Source organism: Mus caroli, chromosome 13 (genome assembly GCF_900094665.2).
Source record: "Mus caroli chromosome 13, CAROLI_EIJ_v1.1, whole genome shotgun sequence".
Taxonomy (NCBI): domain Eukaryota; kingdom Metazoa; phylum Chordata; class Mammalia; order Rodentia; family Muridae; genus Mus; species Mus caroli.
Window position 1 is genome coordinate 20,423,297 of NC_034582.1, and position 22,342 is coordinate 20,445,638.

Consider the following 22,342-nt stretch of genomic DNA (forward strand, 5'->3'; position numbering starts at 1 on the left):
GTAACTTCTTGTGCTTTATTGGCCGTCTATGGTATTGTTCATAGATCTCTGCCTTTGTCCTCAAGTGGTGTTCTCTTCTTCCCATGTCTGTCTTTAAATGTCCTCATTATATAAGAGACCTGTTCATATTGGATTAAAGATCCCTGTTCCATTATGATAATGAACTCAGGATCCCCCTAATGAATTGTGATGTGTGCTCATGTTCACCACTTATAGTCATCAGAAGCCCTATTCCCAAGTAAGGTCACATGACGACTCCAGCGCCTGGTTCTGCAGGGACACAGTTTCACTTATTCAGAGGTAGGGAAACAGACCTGAAAAGGTTATGTTGAAAGGAAGGAAGGAAGGTTGGTTATTTGGCTAAAGGGTTTTAGGGTCTAGTCCACCGTGGCTGGGAAGCACAGCAATGGAAATGCGAGGCAGCTGGTCACATTGTGTCTGCAGTCAGGAAGCTGGGAGATGAATGCTGGTGTGCAGTTCCCTCTCTCCTTTTTATTCAGCCCACTGGATGGTGGTCGGTGGGACACACTTGACGAGGCTACGAACACAGGGCGATGGCTGAGAACAACTCGGCTCCCATCCTCTCTTTTGTCTCAACTGCGCAAGATAAAACTCTATACCACAGCCAGGTTCTGACATCTGGACCTAATTCACTCAGCTTATGCTATTAACTCACCAGAAATAGCATTTTCATAGGAACTGGGGTAAGGAGGTGGGTGGCCAGAAGCAACGGAGATCTAGGGCAAGCTGTCTGCCTCTTGCTGTTTTTCGAGTGAACACTACTGGCTTTTGGGACAAGACAGTTCCTCCTGCCCTAATGGTCAGTTCCTTTCCATTTGCAGGAAGCTTCCTGCCCTAAGGGGCAAGACCCATGTACCATAAATGATCCCCAGCCATTGCTCAATCCCAGCACACAGCATTTCTAGGCTTTCTCTGAAGGGCGGTCTCTGCCCTGGTTGAGATGACCAGTGATCCCAGCAGGATTCAGCATGTCCCTACTTTTGGGGGAACCTCCCCATAGGAACTGGTTCATAGATAGACCCTCGATAGTGCTGCTGGTCCATCCTAAACAACTCTTGACCCCTGGGTTAACTGCTTGACTTGCTTAGCTCTATCATCAAGATTCCCCTTGGGAAACAACTGGCATGATTCCAACTGGCATAATTACAGAAGAGAGGAACAGGCTCTCATCACAAAGGTAACACTGGGAGTCTTCAAAAACACACGGTAAACAAGACTAAAAATAAACACTTGGGGCAAACCATAGCTCAACTGACACCTTCATTTGCATCTTCTGACTCTAGAAAAGCCCCAGATGGGGTTGTAGTATCTATCTGTCACACACTGATGGAATCTGTTGGGTAGTTCTGGGTGGTGGTACAAACCACTGGTGGTCACGTGAAAGCTGGGCTTTAACTCCTCCCTTTTGGAGGGACTGCTGGGTTGGGTTGTTTTTTGTTTGTTTTTTAAGCTACATTTTCTTTGTCTTTTTTTCTTCTTCTTCTTCTTCCTCTTTACTGATGAAAGTCCTAAGTATCGGAATGAGTAAACGTTGTGCAATGGACGTTGTCTGACACAGGCTGATTATCTGCTCACTGATGTGGGTTGGTTAGAACCAGGAAAAGCCCAGGGGAATGGTACGGTTGCTTTAAGTGTTACTCTAAAGTTGCCCTCAAATGAAAGAGGTTCACAAAGGAGGAAAACGCAACTGTTGCTGAGGGAAACAAACAAACAAAAAAAGCTCATGTCTTCCAAATGCAGGCTTTGGTGTAGCACAAGGCTTGCTTTACTTTCAGATAAACTGCCATTGAAGCAAAAGCAAGATATGAGAAATGTGAGCCTCTCTCTTTCAACACTACCCATTGTGTTGATATTCATAGGCAGGAAAGCTAAGAGCCCACCGTCCTCTCAAAGAAATATGAAAGTTGGTGCTTTGAAATAGAACTTATCAAACTCTGCCGGAGTGATATCTATGCTGGAATCCCACTGGACCTGCATCCCCTTCCGAACAAGTCTTTCTTCTCAGTGGTGAGAATTACCTCACCTGGAGTTCACACTGCAAAAAGTTTCAGAAGGCTTTTCATATGAATGAAGCTGCTTTCTTCACGGCAGATGCGGAAGCTGCCCTCCCCAGGGCTTGGGCAATCCACTGTGGGGAAGGAAATCGCCTCCCAGGCAGTGTGGCTGCTCAGAGCTAAGGTGGCTCCGTGTGTCCTAGGTTGTGAGTGCCTCCAGCTCCCAGTCTTCCCACAATGCAGTTCCTTGACCCTGAGGATCTTCTGGATGAAGAGGATGACATTTTTGGAGAAGGTAAAGCCATCTCTCCGGCAGGAGCCAGCCTGCGCTGCTCTACTGTGGGAACCTTTCAAGTGCTTTGTATGAAGGACTTAAGGATTGTAGAACTGGAGAAGACAGTTGTTCTGTATGAGGCGATCTTAATGGGGTGCAAGGCAAGGCAAGGACATTGAAGTTGAGCGATTGTTCCGAAGGTTTTGTTTTTAAAGGATGACAGCTAAGTAAAGATCTGCTTTAGGCCAGAAAAATCGAACCGAGATTTTATACTTTGTCCTTTATATGTGTGCTCTTTGATGACATCCAAAGGGAAGGCTGTCACAGTACTTTGTGTGTGCCAGGCCCTGGGGTAGGAACTGAATGAATGGGGCCAGATGACTTCTCCTGGTGACCAGCCAGCCCTCCTCTCCTCCCACCTCTCACCCCCTTCTCTTCCTAGATCCTTCTCCTCCCTCCATCCCTCCTTCGATTTGGCTGTCCCTGTCCCTTTGTTCTATCACATTCATTTGTTACCAGGCTCTTCATTTTTCTTTTCCTTGTGTGTGTAGGGGGTGGGGGTTGAATCCTGGGCACACCCGACGCAACGCCCTCTGGCTCTGCTTAGCTTTCCATCTCAATTCTCAGATCTTCAGTTAACCATGCAGTTAGGCTTAGTGTTTTAAACAGGTAGGCAGTAACCTCCAGATGTCTTATTCTAATGCTGCAACCAGATGGGCCATAGGCAAAAACCTTTCTAGAATTTGGAATTGCCTAAATGGATGGGAATTGGGACTGGGGGAACCTCGGATTTTTCATAAAATACCTTGTTTGGGATTTTTTTTAAAGTCTGTTAAGTAGTATAAAAGGGATACTGGGAGTGTGGGAGTGTACCCTGTCTCCTAAATCTTACAAGTTCAACCAGGTAAGAATCAAGTGTGTGTACTGAGAAGCCCTGTGCTCCAGCCATCTAGGCTATGCCTGCTATCTACACTTACTTTGTTTTAGCCATAGAAATATTTAAAAATTAGAGTTTATGTTTGTAGCACGGTGACACGTCCTTGTAATTCCAGCACTGGTGTGTGGAGACAGGAGGATCAGGAGTCAAGGGCATCCTCGCTATGTAGTATAGTACATTGAGTCCAGCCTGAGCTACGAGAGACATTGTGTCAAAAGAAAATGTAAATGACATCATACAATAATAATGCAGGCCAGGTCTGGTGGCACACGCCTGTAATCTCAAGACTTAGGAGGCAAAGGTGAGGAGTTCAAGGCCAGCTTGGGCTACACAGTGTGATCTTGTTAGAAAAAAAAATAAGTAAAAACAAAAATAAGATAAGATCATGATTGGGGTTTTTATCGCAGTGTCTATCAGTGTGAGGGATTCCTGTTGAGCTTTACTGCTGGTGACTAAGGCTTCCAACTGATGCTTTGCTTGACTGATGGGCACTGAGAACTGCGGGTGTCTTCAAGTCTTAGGCTTGGGCTCTGTTCTTTGACTTCCCCTCCTGGAGTTGGTGGTTACTTACTTAGAAACCAGGTTAACAATTACAACTAGAAAGATTCACCAACTTTGGATAATCGCCTACTTTGCAGCCACTTTTCCCTCCAGGTGTGACATTCTAAAATGTCCAGTCCACAGTTTTCTATCCAGAGGGATTTTTCTTTGTATCTGAGTCCGGTGCCGAAGAGCGCCATCTACAGGCCAGTGCACATGCCTGGATCAGGCATGGGACCATCCTGAAAGGAAGGATCACAAAGCAGGGCTCCGCCAACCTGCTGACAGACCTTCCTGCTGAGCACCCATAGCTATCAAGGTCATTGTTTTCAATTATTGTTTTATATGTACGGGTTGCTTGCCTGCATCTATGTCTATGTGCCACGTGCCTGACGTCTGTGGAGACCAGAAGAGAGTGTCTGATGCCCTGGGATAGGCTTAACAGACAGTTGTGAGATGTCAGTCGGTGCGGGGAATCAAACCCAGGTCCTCTAGAAGATCAGCCCATGCTCTTAACCACTTATCCTCCTCAACGCCATTATTTTATCCTCAGTGACCGGAGTCATTTCAGAGCAGCTTTAGACTTGAATTCTAGCTCTGTCTTGCACAGGTTTTGCCATGTAACTTCTGTTTCCCCAATGGCAATGTGAGATTGCAGCATCCATTTGGCTGTATAGCTTAGCTTTCATCGAAGGGTCCTAACTATTTGTCTTGCTCTTCCGTGGAGCATATTGGTTAACTTACTCCTTAGCCCCAGAGTGAATCCTTCGAGAACACCAATCAGTACGCTTTCATTGGTTTTCACAGTCATGGCTCACTGCTAGTTCATGTGGGACCTGGGTTTTAAGTGGTATCTCACTTTAAGAAGGGCTGTGTAGACTCTGCCTGAGTTTTGCCCATTAATCTGCTTTGTGACCTCAAACAGATTGTCTAACCTCTTGTCCTCCAGTTTACTCACTTGGGAAATGGAGCACAAACCTCCTGGGACTGTGTGCAGATTAAATCCTGTTCCAGGGAAGTACTTAGACTAGTACTCCGTGAACAGTAATGTATTTATTGCCGTGCTTGCAAACATAGACTCATGTCATAGAATGGGGATTCTGTTTTTCCCTGCCATGTAGAGTTGCTGGAATATGGGCAGGTCATTGATCCCCTCTGAGCCTCATCCTGTATTGAAAGCACAAGACTTATACAGTGTTTGAGAACTCTGTTTTGTTTTGTTTCCATTTTGCTGTTAAATTATTTCAGCTAGCATACAAAATGATGGGTTTTATTTTCACACACTTGGATGTACTGTACTTTGCTCATACGAATCCCTCCACTCCCACTCATCCCCCCACTTTGACTCTCTTTGCTGAGACATCATTTCTAAAAACCCAGGCTCTCTGCCTGACCTCACCATCAGGACATTTGCACCCGGAGTGGATGACCACCCAGGTTTCCCTGGGCTTTCTGCTCTCTGACCTGCTGGAGAAAGCAGTGCAGTCCCCACACAGTGAGTCTCTTCCCACACACAGAAGGGAACCACTCGGGAAGCTTGTTGTTAGGGCAACCCTGTTACTTTACAGCTGACACATATTTTTTTTAAAGGAACCATCTTTCCCCTCTCACAGGTTTTGTACAGATGCAGAAAGAGCTGGAAAGGAAAAGAAAGCAAGCAGTGCTTACAAGGTGTTCGCTCACCACCTCTCTGAGATCCTGTTTGTTCTCTGTGGTTAGAGAAAATGTTAAGGTTCACAGAGCTAAGAAGCATGGGGTGCCACTCTGTTGTTAGAGAGAAAGAGAGAGAGAGAGAGAGAGAGAGAGAGAGAGAGAGAGAGAGAGAGAGAGAGAGGGGATGTTTACCTACCCATAACACTCTAATTCTCTCTCCTTCCTCCCTCTCCCTTCCTCCCCCTCCCTCCCTCTCTTTCCTCCCCTCCACACCCCCACTCACACCCACAGCCTTAAGCATGCTTTCTAGACATCCACAACCTCACTGTGTCATTGGAAAACAGTTACTATCAAGTAGCCATGAACTTTTCATAGAAAAGTGGGTGATTTGATTATCAAGGCATTGAAAAATTGAAAATCCAACTGCTGGCACTATGGGCTGTTTCTTTTTGTGGTTTCACGCTTATCAAATTAAAGGGCGTTCATCCATGTCATTGCTAGGCAACCTTGACAGTGGTGGACACACCGCTGTATGGATCGTCTTTCAGAGAAGAGAACACCAATCCTGAGGGAAGACTCAGTTCTCAGGTGGCCGTCAGTCAGTCTGTTAGCGTGGAAATTGCACCTTAGCAGCCATTAGTTGCCTCTTGGTTTGGAAGCCCCAGCCTGGCTGCTTCCATTTTCAGAACTGCTCAGTGGCTGCAGTCCAGTGCAATGATTGGGACAGTAAAACCCCACGAGTTCACAATGTATGTGCAAAGTATCGCTTGGGCTCTTGTGTTCCCATAGCTCTTAAGATCTTACTTCAAGACCTCACTCAACTGCAAATGTTTTGCCCACTCTCTCTGTTCCCAGAGCTGGTAGGCCACATGGTAGCAGGGACACACACTCTTATATCCTGGAGTCGCTTCTTTGGTCTCCTCAAAGAAGGCTTCTAGGTGTGCCAGGGTAGGGTGCCAGGGTAGGTGGTACCCAAGGGGTACCTCCCCCTTCTCAAAGGAGGAAAGGGGAGAGGGGCTGTGTGAGGAGGGATGGGAGCTTTGATCAGAATGTAAAGTGAATACACAAATTAAGGAGGGGAAAGGCTTCTATATGGAGAGGAACTAGATGCCTTTAGTGCTTAAGACTGAAGAGACTAGCAGGTGTTTAGAATAAATTCACTCATTTTTTAAAAACTAAGTATCATCTTTCCCCAGGGCAGTCAGTCTTGGGCTGGAGAGATGGCTCAGGGGTTAGGGACACTTGCTGTTCTTGCAAAGAACCCAGGTTCAATTCCCAGCACCCATATGTTGTCTCACAACCATCTGTAACTCCAGTACCAGAGGTTTTGACACCCTCTTCTGGCAGGCACACATGTGGTGTGTAGACAAAATACCCATATCATTAAAATAAACATTAAAAAGAAAAAAGAAAGAAAGTTGGTCAATGTGCTTTCCTTTCCAAAGGAAACTTTACCTCAGAGCAAAAGGCTCTCAAAATGTATCAAGAAATTGTTAATTAGGATGCAAGCCAAGCTCTGCCTCTCTATGTAGACTGTTTATAAAACTACATGTTTCCCCACATCAGGAAAAGGAGCCTACCCCTAACACTACGTGGCGCTCCAAGACTCAAGACTGGATAGCCCAGAGACCTAGGATAGAACCAAAGATGCCCAGAAAAAAAAAAAGTTACTGAAGTGATTCCTAGTGCTATTCTGTAAAACTCATAGATTGGTGCCTACCCCATTAGCCATCAGAGAGGCTTCATCCAGCAGCTGATGGAAACAGATGCAGAGACCCACAGCCACATATTAGACGGAGCTCAGAGAATCCTGCAGAAGATGGGGAGAAAGGATTGTAGGAGCTAGAAGGCTCATGAACACCACAAGAAAACCCACCGAATCAGCCAACCTGGGCTCACAGAGACCGAATCACCAACCAGGAAGCATGCATAGGACTGACCTAGGCCCTCTGCACATATGTTACAATTGTGTAGCTTGACCTTCTTGTGGGACTCCTAACAGTGGGAGAAGGGGCTGTCTTTGACTCCTTTCTTGTCTTTTCGGACCCTTTTCCTCATGCTGGATGGTCTTATCCAGTCTTACTACACGGGGAGGTGCCTAGTTTTACTGCTACATGATATGCCATGCTCGGTTGCCCAAGAGGGGCAGGAGAAATGGAGGAGGAGTGGAGAGTGGTGGCAAAGGGGAGGTGGGAGCAGGGGCTGAGAGGAGAGGAGGGAGGGAAAACTGAGGTTGAGATAGAAAATTAATGATGATGACGATGATGAGCCAAGATGGTTTGTGAATTACATTTGCCCCTTGCAAAATTAAAACATGACAGGAGGGAGGAAGAGGGAGGGAGGGAGGGAAGGAAGGAAGGAAGGAAGGAAAACTAAATTAAGATTATATATAAAAGCAATAAATCCAGGAAACTCAGACTGGTTGAAACTTCACAGAAAAAGTAAAGGAAACAAAACACAAGCCTTGGAAGAGTGTTGTGTGGGGGGGGAGCTCTATGATTATTCTACATTTCCTTTTATATAAAAACATACGATAATTGGTACTTAACTGTATTTGATCTTTCTCAAAAATATCTGGGGTGCTCAAGTGGACCCACACGGGATTGGAAAGCAGACAGGAAGAGGCTGTCCTAGTTTGACAGAGTGAGAAGAATTGGTTACTCTCTGCTTTCACCGTTTGCCAAGACTGTTTGGATCCGTTTGTTTCCAGCCTGGGTTCCTGGATAAACAGTTTGGATGGAAATCATTTCCCTGCTCTCTCACAGGGTCCGGAGCAGACACAGACCTCCCCACAGTTATTCATGCCTGTGTGACCTCGGCCTTGGATTACTGAACATTCCCTTCCCATGGATGTCTAGGAAGCTTTCTTTGGCTGGTGCCAGCAAGATGGTGTCACTTCAGGGACACAGACCAAAATAGCACTCTGAACTAAAGCTATGCAGGCCAGAGCAGCCACCGGTCTACCCTCTGATTTATGGCCTCCAGTGACCTCACAGTGACCTATTTAGATCTGCCCATGCTAAAAGGGGGTTGATAGTACAAGATGGGCAGGCCAGATGTTTATTTTAATATTTTGTGAACAGTCAGAAAAGTCTGAACATTTTAGGAAGACTGGAAGATATATTTGAGCACTTATTTACAGAACTTGTCTTGAAAACTAAACTTCTGTACATACCCACTACAGACAAGAGAGGACAAAGGAGTGAGAAAGTAGGGAGGGAGGGAGGGAGGAGAGGAGGGAGGGGAAGGAAAAGAGAAACTAGTAGTTATTAGTTAAATAGTTACTATGACTAAGATGTTGAAATAAATTGAGTCTAGCCTTTCCTTCCTCTTTGATAAATGCTATTTACTCAAGTCCATGTATCTACTGAGTGGTATGATTTCTAGAGCTAACTATGCCTAGTTTGTTTAATCCTAAAGCACAAAATGTTTCTTAAAAAAAAAAAAAAACCAACACTGCTATTCTGAGAGTGTGGGACATCATGCGCCCATCAGCAAATGGCTTCGAGAGGAAGCACTTTTGCAGATATAGTGCTGCAGAAAGTACTGTGCACACAGAGAGTCTGATGCCAGGGCTGTTCCTAGACTGTGGACTTTTTAGCACTCAGCCTTAAAACTCAGGTAAGGCAGCAGTAAGCTGCTCCCTGTGTGAATGATGACAATACTGACGTCAGTGGTAATGATGATGACTTGAAGGATGGTGATGATGGTGACATCATCACTTGGTGACGATGAGGACAGCGGCGATGACAATAGTGGGGGTAGTGGTGCTGATGGCGCTGATGGTGGTAATCATGATGGTAATGGAGTCATGATGTTGGTGCAGGCGACAGTGGTGGCAATGATGTTAGTGGGGTTTATGATGATAGTGAAAAGGAAGGTGGTAGTGGTTCTAGTGATGATGGTGGTGATGCTATTTAATGGTTGTAGTTATTACGGTGATCATGGTGGTAATGATGGTGATGGTGGTGGTGGTACTGTTGATAATGGTAGTCATGATAATGACAGTGGTAGACTGTATGTTGGTGATAATGATTACTGTGAGGGTGATGATGGTTGTTTTCATAATGGTCATGATGGTGTGGTAATGGTGATGACCATGGTGGTGGTGGTAATGGTGATAGTGGTGATAGTCATAATGGTAGTGGTAGTCAGGATGATGACAGCGGTTAGCCATGATGGTGGTGGTAGTGATGGTGGTGGTGGTGGTGGTTACGATGATGTTTGTCTATCAAAAACTTTTGTCTAGGATAAAAGAAAGAATATGTAGGATAACTCAAGTCCTTAAGGGCTTCCTACCTAGAAGTTGCTCATTATCTCTCTGATATTCTCAGCTGTTCCAGCATACCAGGTCTGTTCAGTTCCTCTCTTCCCCTCTTGGCCTTTGTCACAAATCACTAAGGCCTGGCTTAGCGAGGGCCATGGTCTGATGAGAGCAGAGCCATGGAGACTGCTGCCCTCAGAAGCTTCCTTGGACTACAGGGTACCCTCGGGCTCCAAAGCTGAAGCCTGGCTGCTACCCAGGTTTCGCCATGTGGCTGAAGTAGGGCTCAGAATAACCCAATGCTCAGCACAGAATACGTTTGTGATTGCTTCTCTATTTTTCTCTTGCTTTCATTCATCTGGCCTCCCTTTGAAAATGCTTTCCTTGTCCAAAGCAATGTATACTGTGACAGCACTGTAAGCAGATTATTAATATCCTATATATCAATTAATGTTAAGAATTAATATAACAGTGATTACTCCTTATCCAGCTAGTTCCTCAAATAACCACACAGAAAACTTTAAGATTTCAAAGCTTAGGCCTTAGCTGGGTAGACTCTCACTAGCTAATCTAAGGTAACCCAACTACCCAGCTTCATCCAGTCATCGCTAGCTATACATGCCAGGCCCCCAAGCACATCATCTCTTCTTATGTCTCTTCTTGAAAGGCCATCTTCTTTCTTCTCCCTCCCAGGAAGCCCCACCTTCTATTTCCTACCCATCAGATTTTTATTAAAGCTAATCAGAGAATACCTTAGGTATATGAAGAAAGACAGAGACACAACTTCACACAGTGTACCCCAACATTCCACCACTGTGGAGAGGCCCTAATTTCCTTCAGAAATGCCAACAGCAAGGAATCCCATCTTCAACAGTATTCTTAACAGTGTTTGGACCTATTTCCCTGGTAAATATTTCCTTGGTTCACATCACAATGACTGCCTTTCCCGTCACCACTCAACTAAGTGCTTTTATAAAAGTAACTTGAGAAAGGCTAAACTTTACATATTTATTCAAAACACCTCTTATACAAAGCTGGTGCACATTTAAAACATATATGTGTGTGTATGTATATATATATATATGTATATATGTATATATACATATTTTTTCCTCTAGGTGGGAACTAACCAACAGAGGTTTACAAAGCATCACCCAGCAGTCTGACCAGAACAGCAGGCTATGAGATTGATCTTCTTCGTGTAGAAAGACAGTGTGAATTGAACTGTATGGGACAGAAAAGGGCCCATGAGGGGTGAGGAAGATAGCTCTAGTGCTCACCATGCAAGCACCACAACCTGAATTTTGATCCCTAGAACACATATACAAAGCCCAGGCACAGTGCTTCATGCTTAGAATCCCAACAATAGGGAGGCAGAGACAGAGGCACCCCTAGGGTTTATTGCCCACCCAGCCTTGACAAATTGGTAATTGCAAGGTTGAGTGATAGATTATCTAAAAATTAAGGTAGAGGAAAACATTCAATACTGACATCTGGTCCCTGCACACACATACACACACACAAATACTTGTACGTGCATTTATACACGCACACTCAAAAAAAAATAAAAATAAAAAAAACAATGAGTCATCAGAACTACTCACAGTGATTCAGTGGATTTCTGCAGTGCTCTTGGTCTAGCCAGGGGTTGCTAAGCCATAGCCTTCAGGCCAGAGGTAGCCTATTGCCTGCTTCTGCATCTGCTTCTGCTTCTGTAAGATGGGAATGGCTTTCACAGATTAACATCTATAGCTGATGTGATGACAAGAGTCACCCGTCTTGAACTCAAAGAAGCAAAACATTATCCCAAAGAATTCTATTCTTGTCTTAGGAGAACGCTATTACTAGAAAATGTTACTACCATATTTTCAATTTGTCAGTAAGAACTATGTGAACTGCTGTTTTCTTTATCAGTGTGTGGTTTCTGGATCATTTTCTCATTTTTAACCTCTCCAACCCACAACGCCTAAAATATTTACTAACTTCTTCTGTAGAGAAAAAGCCTGCTGGTCTCTGGTTTATGTAGGCCATTAATTTCAAAGTCATTTTAGACTTATCTTTTATGTATGTGCATTTGTCTGGAAGACGATATGTACACAGTGCGTGCAGGTGCCCTCGGAGGTCAGGGGGTGCTGGATTTCCTGGAACTGGAGTTAAAGGTGGTTGTGAGCGCCCAAAAATGGATGATGAGAACTACTCTGGTCTTCTGCAAGAGCAGCAAGTCCTCTACACAGCTGAGCTGACCCCAAGCCCATTTCAAGTCATTCTGCCTCTCTTTGGGTCACTGAGTTTCTTAAGGACTTTTTTTTTTTCTGTAGCTCTGGTATTACATCTGTGCCTTCTCTCTAGGAGGTTCCCATGTGAGGAGGATTTATCCACTGGGCTTAATTATATTTTCTCTTAGAGGGAACATGTGTCATCATATTGTGTTGCTTTTTAGTACCACTTGGAAAGGCGATTTTTAAAAAGTTAGTGCTTCGATACAGACTGTTCTGGATAGGGGAGGAAAGAGAAGTCAATATTGTGAAAGAGAAGGAACACGGGAGGACCAGTGCTCTCTTCTCCCACAACAGCGATAAAGTAGCTGGAAGGAGATATCACATATGAGGGGCTCGGGGTTTTTCCTGATTGCGCCCCTTAGATTTCTCTCTCCCCTTGACTCTGGGTTCATCGGTCCCTGGGACCTCCTCATGGTGAAGGGCTGATGTGCAGGAACAGCTCCAAGCTCTCTTCCTCTGTGCTTTCCCACACTGAGATGCCCCAGCTTACCAAGGAGCAGTGTGCTGGATCCCATGCAACATCTTCCAAAGAAATAAGACTGAACCCACAGTATCTTTCTGTTAAAGGATTACACGGAGGTGGCCCTGTCTTTATCATCCCCACAGAGTACCAGTTCTCTTCCACTACCCCCATTCTATGAGGCAGAGCCATATATGTCTGTTCACGTGCATGTTAATTTGAGAATGAAGAAGCCTTTGCAAAATAGACATGACAAGAGAAAGCTAACATAAGCACACACACACATATAGAGAGAATTACAGGCTCCCTGTTGCTAAGTGCTGGAAGAATCAGGAATGTCTAGTTCTATTAAGCATCTTTGGGCAGTTCTCACAGGCTACAGGGGAAGAAAACATTGCTACTAAAAAGACAGGAAACTCTCTTGTGCACTGTTGGTGGGAATCCAAGTGATCCAAGTGGCACCACAGCTGTGGGCAACAGAGTAACAGCTCTTCAAAGCGTTAGAAATGGAGTGACCATATGATCTGGGCACCCCACTTCTGCGTATACAGGAATTGAAAGTGGGGTCTCGAGATGTTTGTGCATTTGCACTCGTGAATAACCATGTTATTCACGATGTGCAAAGGATACTAAGGAGCTCAAGCACCCATTGAGGGAAAATGGAGATATAAGGTGTAGTGTGCGCAGACAACGGAATATTAGCTGGTCTTCAAAAAGAATGGAGCCCAGTGTGCATAACTCTTAAGGACATTAAATTAATCAAAGTAAATCAATCTCAGCAAATGTAAATGTCGCATGATTCCATTTATATGATGAATTTACAGTCATCAAGTCTATTGAAAACAATAAGTCATAGTTCCTAGGGCTGGAATAAAAAGTGAATTATTAAAAGATGTAAGATATATATTAAAAGATGTAAAAAGATAAAAAGTGAATAATATTGCTTAAAAGGCTTACAGTTTTGGTTTTACAAAGCAAATGAGCTCTGGAGATTGGATGCAGGATACTGGAAACAAACATACTGAACTATGCATTGAAAATTGATAATTATGTGTGTACATGCCTCAAGAGGCTAGAAGAGGGTGTCAGGTCCCCTAAAGTTGGAGTTACAGGCAGTTGTAAGCTGCCCAGCATATCTACTGGAGCCCCAACTCTGGTCTTCTGAAAGACCATCAAGTGTTCTTCACTTCTGGACTGAGATGCTAAATGTTATGTTATGCAAGTTTTACCACAACTATTTATGTGTACATATATAGGCAAATATGTATATACATATCAGTATTTGAAAAGTTAGTTCAAATTTTTGTGCAGCCTTTCTCTTGAACCTTATAGCTCTAACATAAGAGAACCAAATTCTCACAAAAAACAAATTTGATTCTAGGGAGTTAGCCCTAATCAAGGTGGACTCTATCCAACACAATTTTAGAACAATATCATTCTTCCTGGTGTTACTGAAGTTTTAGGATCAAAGTCTTGGGTCTGGCAGCCTACACCACCACGGTAGTCATGGCCATCAATCCTCAATATTTACAAAGACAAGCAAGAGCAAAAAGCAGAGAAACAATATTGATTCAATATAGCCACACTGGGAGCAGGAACAAACAAAGAGGTCCAACGGAGTCTATCTTCAGGGGCACAGACATGGGGTTTCTGATTAAACAGGAGTATAAGCTGTTTATCAGTCCTGGTCAAGGACTGATCCAGCCTATCACTGACCCATCTTGTCTCTAATGCTGTCTGTTGTGCAAAGTAGTTTAGCAAATTGTCGAAACTGTGTAGAATGTCTTCTTGGGAGGCAAGTGCATCCTGTAGCTGAGGTCAAGCCTTCAGCCCTTCCCTTCCCTCAGCATGGGATTCCTGAGACCCATCTTTTCAACAGCCCAATGGCTGAAGGGTGGGACACAAGTGTTTCTCTTTAGAATAACTTTGCTCTTGCCAGAACTTTGGCATGTGCAGGCTTTAGAGAATGGGAATTCTTTCTATGAATTCCTGCCTAATTGGGAACAGGTCTAAGGATCACTGCATAAATGTTTTGTGATTAGCCCTCATGGAGGCTCCTGAGAGGAATGCCACCCACGGCAGATGTGGTCTCCCGAAGAACTTATGAACTATTTTCCACCAATGAAAGACTGTCATTGGAAGCCTGCCACATGCTGGGCTCAGTTCTATTCTGGCTCCCAGGATCCAGCAGTGACTACAAACTTCCTAAAGTCCCAGGTCTGGTGAAGTCACACAGCGTTAGAGAGGGGGGACACAGACAGGAAAAGATGCAGAAATGCCCAGAGCTGGGGGAGAGATGTGTTGTTGACAAATGAGGTGCAGGATGGGAAGGATCAGACATGGCCGCCCAGGAGGGATTGGCTGACAAATGCCTGAAGCCTAAAGGAAGTCAAAGTCTGGCCCTGTGGATGTCTAAAGGGAGAGTGTTCCAGGAATAGCAAAGAGGCCACTGTGTCTGCAGCACAGCAGGAACGGCAGAGAGTGGTAGATGAGATCCAAGAACTTGGGGCCCCTCACCACTTGTAGAGTCCCATAGAGTGTGTGCAGACTCGGGTTTTGACTTTGTATGAGACAGGGCTCATTGGCCAGTGCTCAGTTGAATGATGCTATATTACCTACCTTCTAGCATTCTGGCTGTTCCCTTGACAGTAAAGTAAAGGGTTCAGCATATACCTCAGTTGGTGGAGTGCCTGCTTAGCATGCTGGAAGCCCTGCGTTTGGTAAACGTCACATGGTAATACATGTCTGTAATTCTAGCAATCAGGTGATAGAAACCAGAGAATCAGAAGTTTAAGGTCATCCTTGGCTACATAATGAGCTCTGGGTCAGCCTGGGACCTGGAACACACAGGGTCTGACCCAAAAAAAGTAGAATACAAAGGCAAGCAACCAATTGGAGCACCATTAGAGGAACCCAGATGACAGCTGGCAGAAACTCTATGAGACCCTACTGTGCTTGAGCCAGGGATATGTGGCGTGGGATGAGTAGGCAAGAATGAGACCAAGTTGGGCTTGAATATCTTGGAAGGTATCATTGTTCTTTGTTTCTTGAGATGATGGTGGCTGTTGAGAGAGCTGGTGGGGGCTAGGGGAGCCAGTGTGGGCTGAGGAGACCGGAATCAGGTACGGACAGTCAAGCTTATAGAAATTGGGATGGCTTTGGGAAGTCCTCTATGTACTCAAAATAGTGAGACTCAAGAAATGTCTGTTGAAATGTTGACTGTAAAGCAGCATAAATATACATAAAGATCATCCATAGATGTAGCCCTAGTTTGTGGGAATTGAAGCTATAGAAATCTCTATAGACTATTCCAGAAGACCATGAGTTCAGCAATGCAATGTTAACTGTTGGAAACTCTCAAGGGAGGGTCAGGGAAAGGCGAGGGAGAAAGGGCTAAAATACCTTGTGCAGGTATAGGAGTTTTCACCTGCAGACGTGAGAGCGTTGTATCACTGGGAGCTGTGTGTCATACCCTTGCTAATTGTAGAAGTGTGTATGCAAACTGCCTCTGAACACTCTCAGTCTTGATGCTCTACATACTCAGTTCTAGTGCTTGCTCTTCCAAGGCTGTACCTCACAGGCTCTCTGCTGGAGGAGACCTACAGGGGTTATTGATTTATTCTACCTCAAAGAAGGGAGCAGGGGTGTCTCCCCGTTCTTGAACTCCCCTTTTTCTCTTCCCTAAGTCACCCATCCATTTAACAGTCAAGAGGCAGCAACCAGCTTATTCAGTCTTGTTTCAACTCAAACCCCACGTGCTGTTTTCAATTTCTCTTTATTGTAATCTTTCTGTAAGATGGTCCTTTGCAGCGGGGCTTTGTATTGGAGCATGTTACTTCTTCAGTGCTAGGGATCAAACTGAGGACCTTAAGGAGAAGTCTAGGCAGGTACTTTATCACTGAGCTATAGCCCCCTTCCTCTTTGTAGCCTAGAAAAAAATTAAAAGAACCTATTACCATACCAGGAACTCTCCCAAATTCTGAAATAGACAGTCCAGTATTTTTCCATCACCAAGCACTTGAGTTGAATAATGTATCTACTGGGGGACAAAAGGCCAGTGCATTCTGGTTCCGGAAGAGGCCCATATGTCTGAGAATCAGACCTGAATGTCCAGGACACCAGGTCTTCAGCTGTGGGAGTTGAATTCCTCTGTAAATTCGGCCTCCAAGGCTGAAAGGTTGACTATTTAGAACCTGCCAAGGGCTGGTCCTTAATTCTGGTTTAGCATCATCTGTGTGTGCAGGGAGCAAACTGGAGCAGGTGTTCACATTTATCTTTCTCAAGTAGCCTCTTGAGGCTCTTTGGAACAGAGTCTACAAAAGAAGAGGCTGAAATAGAGCCTTCCAGCCATCCCCAGCTTTGGCCCTGCCAGGAGACAGCTGTTTCTCAGCCTCTCCCTACTGCCTAATGAAAATAGCTGGGTTCAGTAGGAGATTCTTGCTACATTGCTGGCAGAAGCCACTTTCTTTGGAGATTTGCTTAAACCAAAGTCCTTGGCTTTATTACTGTTGCTGTGAAATTTTCAGCTTTAACAGCTCAAGCATGAATGACCTATTTTGAACGTGACAGGCATTGCACTTCAGCTGTGTGAATAATTTATGAGCTGAGAGCGCTGTCATCACTCTGATAGTACAGCTCTCTCCTTTGCCTGGCTAATTATGGAGGGCAATGATGTTCCGTCCTGTTGTCACAGCTCCTATGCGAAGCCACCAGGGACTTGTGTGTGAGCAACGCAGGGAAGGGAAGAGGGGAACTGGGCCAGGGCCTCCTCTCTCCCACTGCTAAACAAAGAAGTCTCCAAAGGGGATAGATTTCCACCTGAACCTCTGCAAAGTGAAGCTGGGAGGAGCCCTTGGGACAGATCTGATATCCAGCATCCTGGTTTTGCATCATGTGTGTTAGCTGGGAGAGGTGTGAGCTGTGAAAGGGACTTAGGAAGGAAAGAGATGCTAGATCTTGGAGTTAGTTAGGATTCCTAATGGTTCCAATCCTCCAGGACAAGAGCAGACATCTGGGTTCAGAGGTTCACTTTCCTATGAGAATGGAGGCACAGACGAGGGATGGGGGACTTGAGGGGAGACCGGGGAGCCTCAGTGGGCACCTCTCTATGGGTACCCCTGTGTCTTAAGCCATTTTGAGGTACTTCTAGCTCTCTTGAGCTGTTCTGGAGTAGTGACAACTCACTTAACTACCATGCGACCAAATGGAAATCACACTTCTAAGTAAGATCCACGACGACAGGAAGATTAGCCACTAGAGGTAAAGGTCTCATCAGTAGGCTCCTGTCCCTATCATTCCTCCAAAATCCACCTCTGGCGTTAAAGAGCTCAAATTCAGGAATTAGAAAGGACCTGGCCTTTGGGGAGACCTCTGCCAAACTGGATAAGGGATTAAACAAGATTACAAGGAACAACAGCTCTGATTTGAAGTGAAAAAGAAGAGGAACGTCCATTTACAGTGAAGGGCCACCTGAGTGAGAAATAGTTAAAATATGAAAGATTAGAGAAGAGATTTTAAAGTAACAAGTGTATTTTTTTTAATTGATCTCAGATGCAAAGTACTCAGAGAAGGTCACTCAGCAATCACTTTGGTCCCTAATCTCTTGGAGTCAGCCTTCCCCTGGAGAGGCCTGAGGGACAGGATTAACTGGTTATTCTTCCTCCTAGTCAAATATCACCCACAGAATGGGGGGTGGGGAGGAGAGCTTTGTATCAGTTGAAATACATGGCTGACAGGCAAATCCCATCTTTTATCGGTCCGGTTTTCTCTTTAGCGCTTCTTCTTATCTATGTAGATTTCACATAGACCTCCGAAATCTCTTTCAGCTGATACCAGGCCTTGTGCTCAACCCAGCTCTGAGCTCCGCCAACCTAAGCTGTTCTGTGCCAGTGGCTAAGGGTCTCTGTTACCCACACTCACCTGTCTGCAATGGCCGTGGACAAATGGTGTCTCACCAGCCACTAGCATAGACTTGGGGTTCCTCAGGCTTTCCAAGCACTGAGTAGGCTGGCCCCAGAATACGCCTGTCTCGGCATCCACAGCAGTGGGATTGCAAGTGTGTCCCACCACACTATGCTTCTTCATGAGGGTTCCTCAGTCTGAGCTTCGTCCCTCGGGCTTTTGGAACAAGTACTTCTAGCCAGCCCGGGAGGTAATTCTTAATGAGATTCCACCAGGAAAGCCAACATTTGCACTAACCAGAAGTTTCATTTAATAAAGACATGAATTCCAGAGGCAGGGAGGGTACAGGTATTTAGGAACCAGCAACAGCATTATGGAGGACGTAGATAGAGGCCATTCTCCACCGGGGTGGGAGGAGGTTACTCTTTATATAGGGACACAGCCAGCCCAAGATGACCTTATGAGGAAGAGTCTGGGACTCATACCTTGAAGGAGGCCATTCACGATGAGCCCCAGGGCAGAGAGAGGAGTGAGAGGAAGGAGACTAAACAGGAAGTGGCCAAACTGAAAGCCTGGGACTAACAGCATCCTTCTAGGAGCACTAAATGCATCACCTTGGAGGAGCTGATGGTTTCCTTTTTACTTTTTACTGTGCTTCCTACGGCTCCATATAAGGAAGGGGCTTATTAAGAAGTAAAAGTTAATTTTCAACCTTAGAAACAAAAGTGCCTGCCTGCCTAGTTCTTAGCACTCTGATTACAGATATCAATAGTTTCTACCTGCATTTTGCAATCTTTTATACCCATTTTGTGTGTGTGTGTGTGTGTCCTAACACTTTTCAATTAAAAGTATAGTCTTCACTTTGTACCTCTTGGGATTCAGAACTGAAAAGAACTGTCGATTTGACATACTGTCGAAATCTTTGTCAATCTCCATTGCTGGCTCCAAAAATGAGATCTGAGGACCCTTGAGGTTGACCAAAGCTCTTTCAAGTTCTGCAACTTGAAAGCCTCAATGTGTGTGTGTGCGTGCATGCATGCGTGCATGTATGTGTGCATGCGTGTTCTCTCCAGACCATGCACATGTGAAGGCCAGAGGTTAATAACAACTTTCTTTCTCTTTTCCTCTCCTTATTTTTAAGACACAGGCTCTCACTGAAGCTGCAGCTCAGTGCTTCAGATAGACAGCTAGCCAGTGAGTCCCCTGTCTCTGCCTCCTAAGCACTGGGGTTACAGGGGTGTGCTGCCACATCTAGATTTTACACGTGCTGGAATCCAAATTCACTCCCTCACGTTTGCATAGCAAGCTTTTACTCACAGAGCCACCTCCATACTTCCTGTCTATTTGTTTGTTATTGAGATATCTCTGGCTAGCTGGAAACTCCAGTGTGACTTTAAACTTATGGAAATCCACCTGCCTTGGGCTCCTGTGTACTGTGTGCACCCCTCATGCTTGGCTTCAGTATTATGAAAAAGCATAAAATGGTCGAATGATCTTGGGACCATTATGCTGTATTTTTTTAAATGTTAAAGCATTCTCTTAGAAAGTAGAGGATAGAATGAATATTGGTCAAGATTATACTATATAATACAAGACATATATATTTGTGTATATATACATATCAGAAAAAGACCTCAAGGTGTTATGTAATAATCATGTATAAGAAATATGATGTAAAGTTTCTGAAGAGGAAATTTTTGTACTTGAAGCACATTTTCTTCCCCATCAGCTCTGAGTATCCAGTTGTTTGTGCCTCTGAAGCCTTCTAGTCACTCAGTGCAGAAGCTAGACCTGTAGATGGGGCTTAGGCTTAGGGTCATTTGCCTGAACTCATTGGTTCTGTACCTTTTCTGTACCTTTGAGCAACTTGTTTCTAGGACATACTAAAATGACAACAGCATTGACCAAAAATGTTCCCATTGCAAAAGCAAATATGTGTGACAATGGGAAGGAAATGCCTGAGTGTCTGCTTCTGTGAGGATCTTATCAGAGGCACCAGACATGCATAGGAGGTCTGGCTCCCTGCAGTTCCATTAGTGATGACACTTCCATGGGAGCTGCTCCAGTGCCCATAAATGCTGGCTTGGGGGGAGGGGGGCTCTTCAGGGGAAGGTGGCAGAAGTCAGCAGGGAAGCGCATGCTCACCTTTCTCACTGAGCCAATTGACTCCCTTCCTCTAGACTCATTAATACTAATACAGAGCTTATTACACTGTTCATGGCACAAAGCATAGCTCCCGACACACAGCTTATTGATAGTGAGAAGTGTGCTAACCAGCTCTCCCAGAAGGCAGGGATGTACATGGATCTGTGTTCAGGGGACAAAGCTCCTATTAAAAAAAAAAAAAAAAAAAAGACCAGTGTCATGTTTTCATCATGGCTGGAACAGGGCTTTCGAAACCAGGGGTGATTTTAGAGATAAACCTCAATAGTAGGAGGAAGTGTGATAGACAGAGAATCAGTTAAGAATTTCTAGGCAATGGATTGGCCTGAGCAAAACAACAGTAAACAAACAAACAAACAAACCAGGAAGTGTGGTGACCTGGCTATCCAGACATCTGGCTATGACAGATGAGACACAGAGGCCGAGATTGGCCAAGTTCCTCCTCAGCAACATTGAGACAGAACTAAAGTCTCTCAACTTCAAATCCTTCTAGGGACTGCCCCCTGCCTGTGAGGGTGGCAGCAAGGTGGGGACCCATTTGGGAAGGCTTCTGAAGCCACACCCCTGATGCCTCAGGAGGCTGGGTGATAAAGGAGCTCAAGAGTCTCCAAACCAAAGAGACAGGCATGGTGTGCACCTCTAATCCCAGCACTCAGAAGACAGAGACAGGAGGATCTCTGAGTTCGAGGCCAGCCTAACCTATAAATTGAGAGCGAGGACAGTCATGGAAACCCTGTCTCAATAAAACAAAACAGTGTCAGACCCAGAGCTGGGATTGTGGCTTGCCTAGCTAGTATTCTTGCCTAGCATTCACGAAACCCTGCATTCAAACCCCAGCACTGCATAAAATGTGCATGATGGCCCATGCCCGTGGTTCTAGCACTCAGGAAGATTGAAGCAGGATATGAAGTTCATGGTCAGGTTTGGGAATATTGGAAATTCAAGGCCAACTTTGACTACTTGAGTAAGAACCTATCTCAACTAAAGTAAAAATCTCAAAACCAGCAGCATTTCAAGCTACCCCATAGCCAAGCACTGGGACAGCTGAATGTCTCTAAGGTAGGGTCATGTAATTACAGACAGGCCTTCAACATGAGGTCCTGAACTCTTCTCCTCTCGTGGACGTGAGGCATCCCAGTTAGAAAGGAAGCCTAGATCTCAGGCTAGATCTGACCACCTCTCCAGGAACTGTCAGCGAAGGCCAGGAGTAGAAACCAGAAGTCACCAGTGTCCTAGGCACAGGATACACAGAGAAATTAAACACAGAAGGATCTGATAGATCCCAGGGAGAACATCAGCTTCACTTGGCAATGCTGGGCATTCCTCGGGCACATGCTGAGTTCTGAGTTACAGGGATGAAGTTCTAAATTGGGAAATCAAATCAAGCTTTTCTTGATTCCTCTGATGAACGGTGTATTTATCAATCTCCACCAGGCTCACTGGGCTGATTCTGTCAGCCAAACATCGGCTCAAAAATTCTCCGGAAGCAGAATGACACAGCCTTACTGTTTCGGAAAGAGAAACTTGTCGGTACTGCTGAAGTTAAAACACAGTTTCATGCTACCAAAAATAAAGCCGTTCCCATAGCACCCAGAGCACTTCCTCTTTCCTATGGCACACCTCACTTGTTCATCTCCAAGACCACCCCACCAAGCAGGTCAGGTTGCTGCAGTGGCCTTCCCTAGCCCACGACCTGATACTGTCCTCACCCAACGGTCCACTGATAGTAGCTGCCATTTTTATTTGTGAGTATTCTTGATGAGGAATGACATGAGGGGGTGGGCTGAACTATGCTCTAAGGAACTATTCTTTTCTTTTTTAAGTCAACAAATTTTTACATAAGGGATTTTGCATGT

At 45.0% G+C, this 22,342-nt stretch overlaps 1 protein-coding gene across 5 annotated transcripts in view; it reads left to right on the top strand.

Moving 5' to 3' along the window:
• The window catches only part of Ripor2 (RHO family interacting cell polarization regulator 2), a 224,789-nt gene that overhangs the window by 104,752 nt on the left and 97,695 nt on the right, over positions 1–22,342 (top strand). The window contains exon 1 of one of the 5 annotated variants that reach the window (XM_029468439.1): positions 2,174–2,310. The exons of 2 other annotated variants lie outside the window; for them this stretch is intronic. In XM_029468439.1, the coding sequence (XP_029324299.1) occupies positions 2,253–2,310 (58 nt within the window). In that variant the 5' untranslated portion in view covers positions 2,174–2,252. Of the gene's footprint in view, positions 1–2,173; positions 2,311–22,342 lie in introns of those variants that run through there. 2 more of the 5 variants (XM_021180188.2, XM_021180186.2) reach the window with 2 other exon arrangements.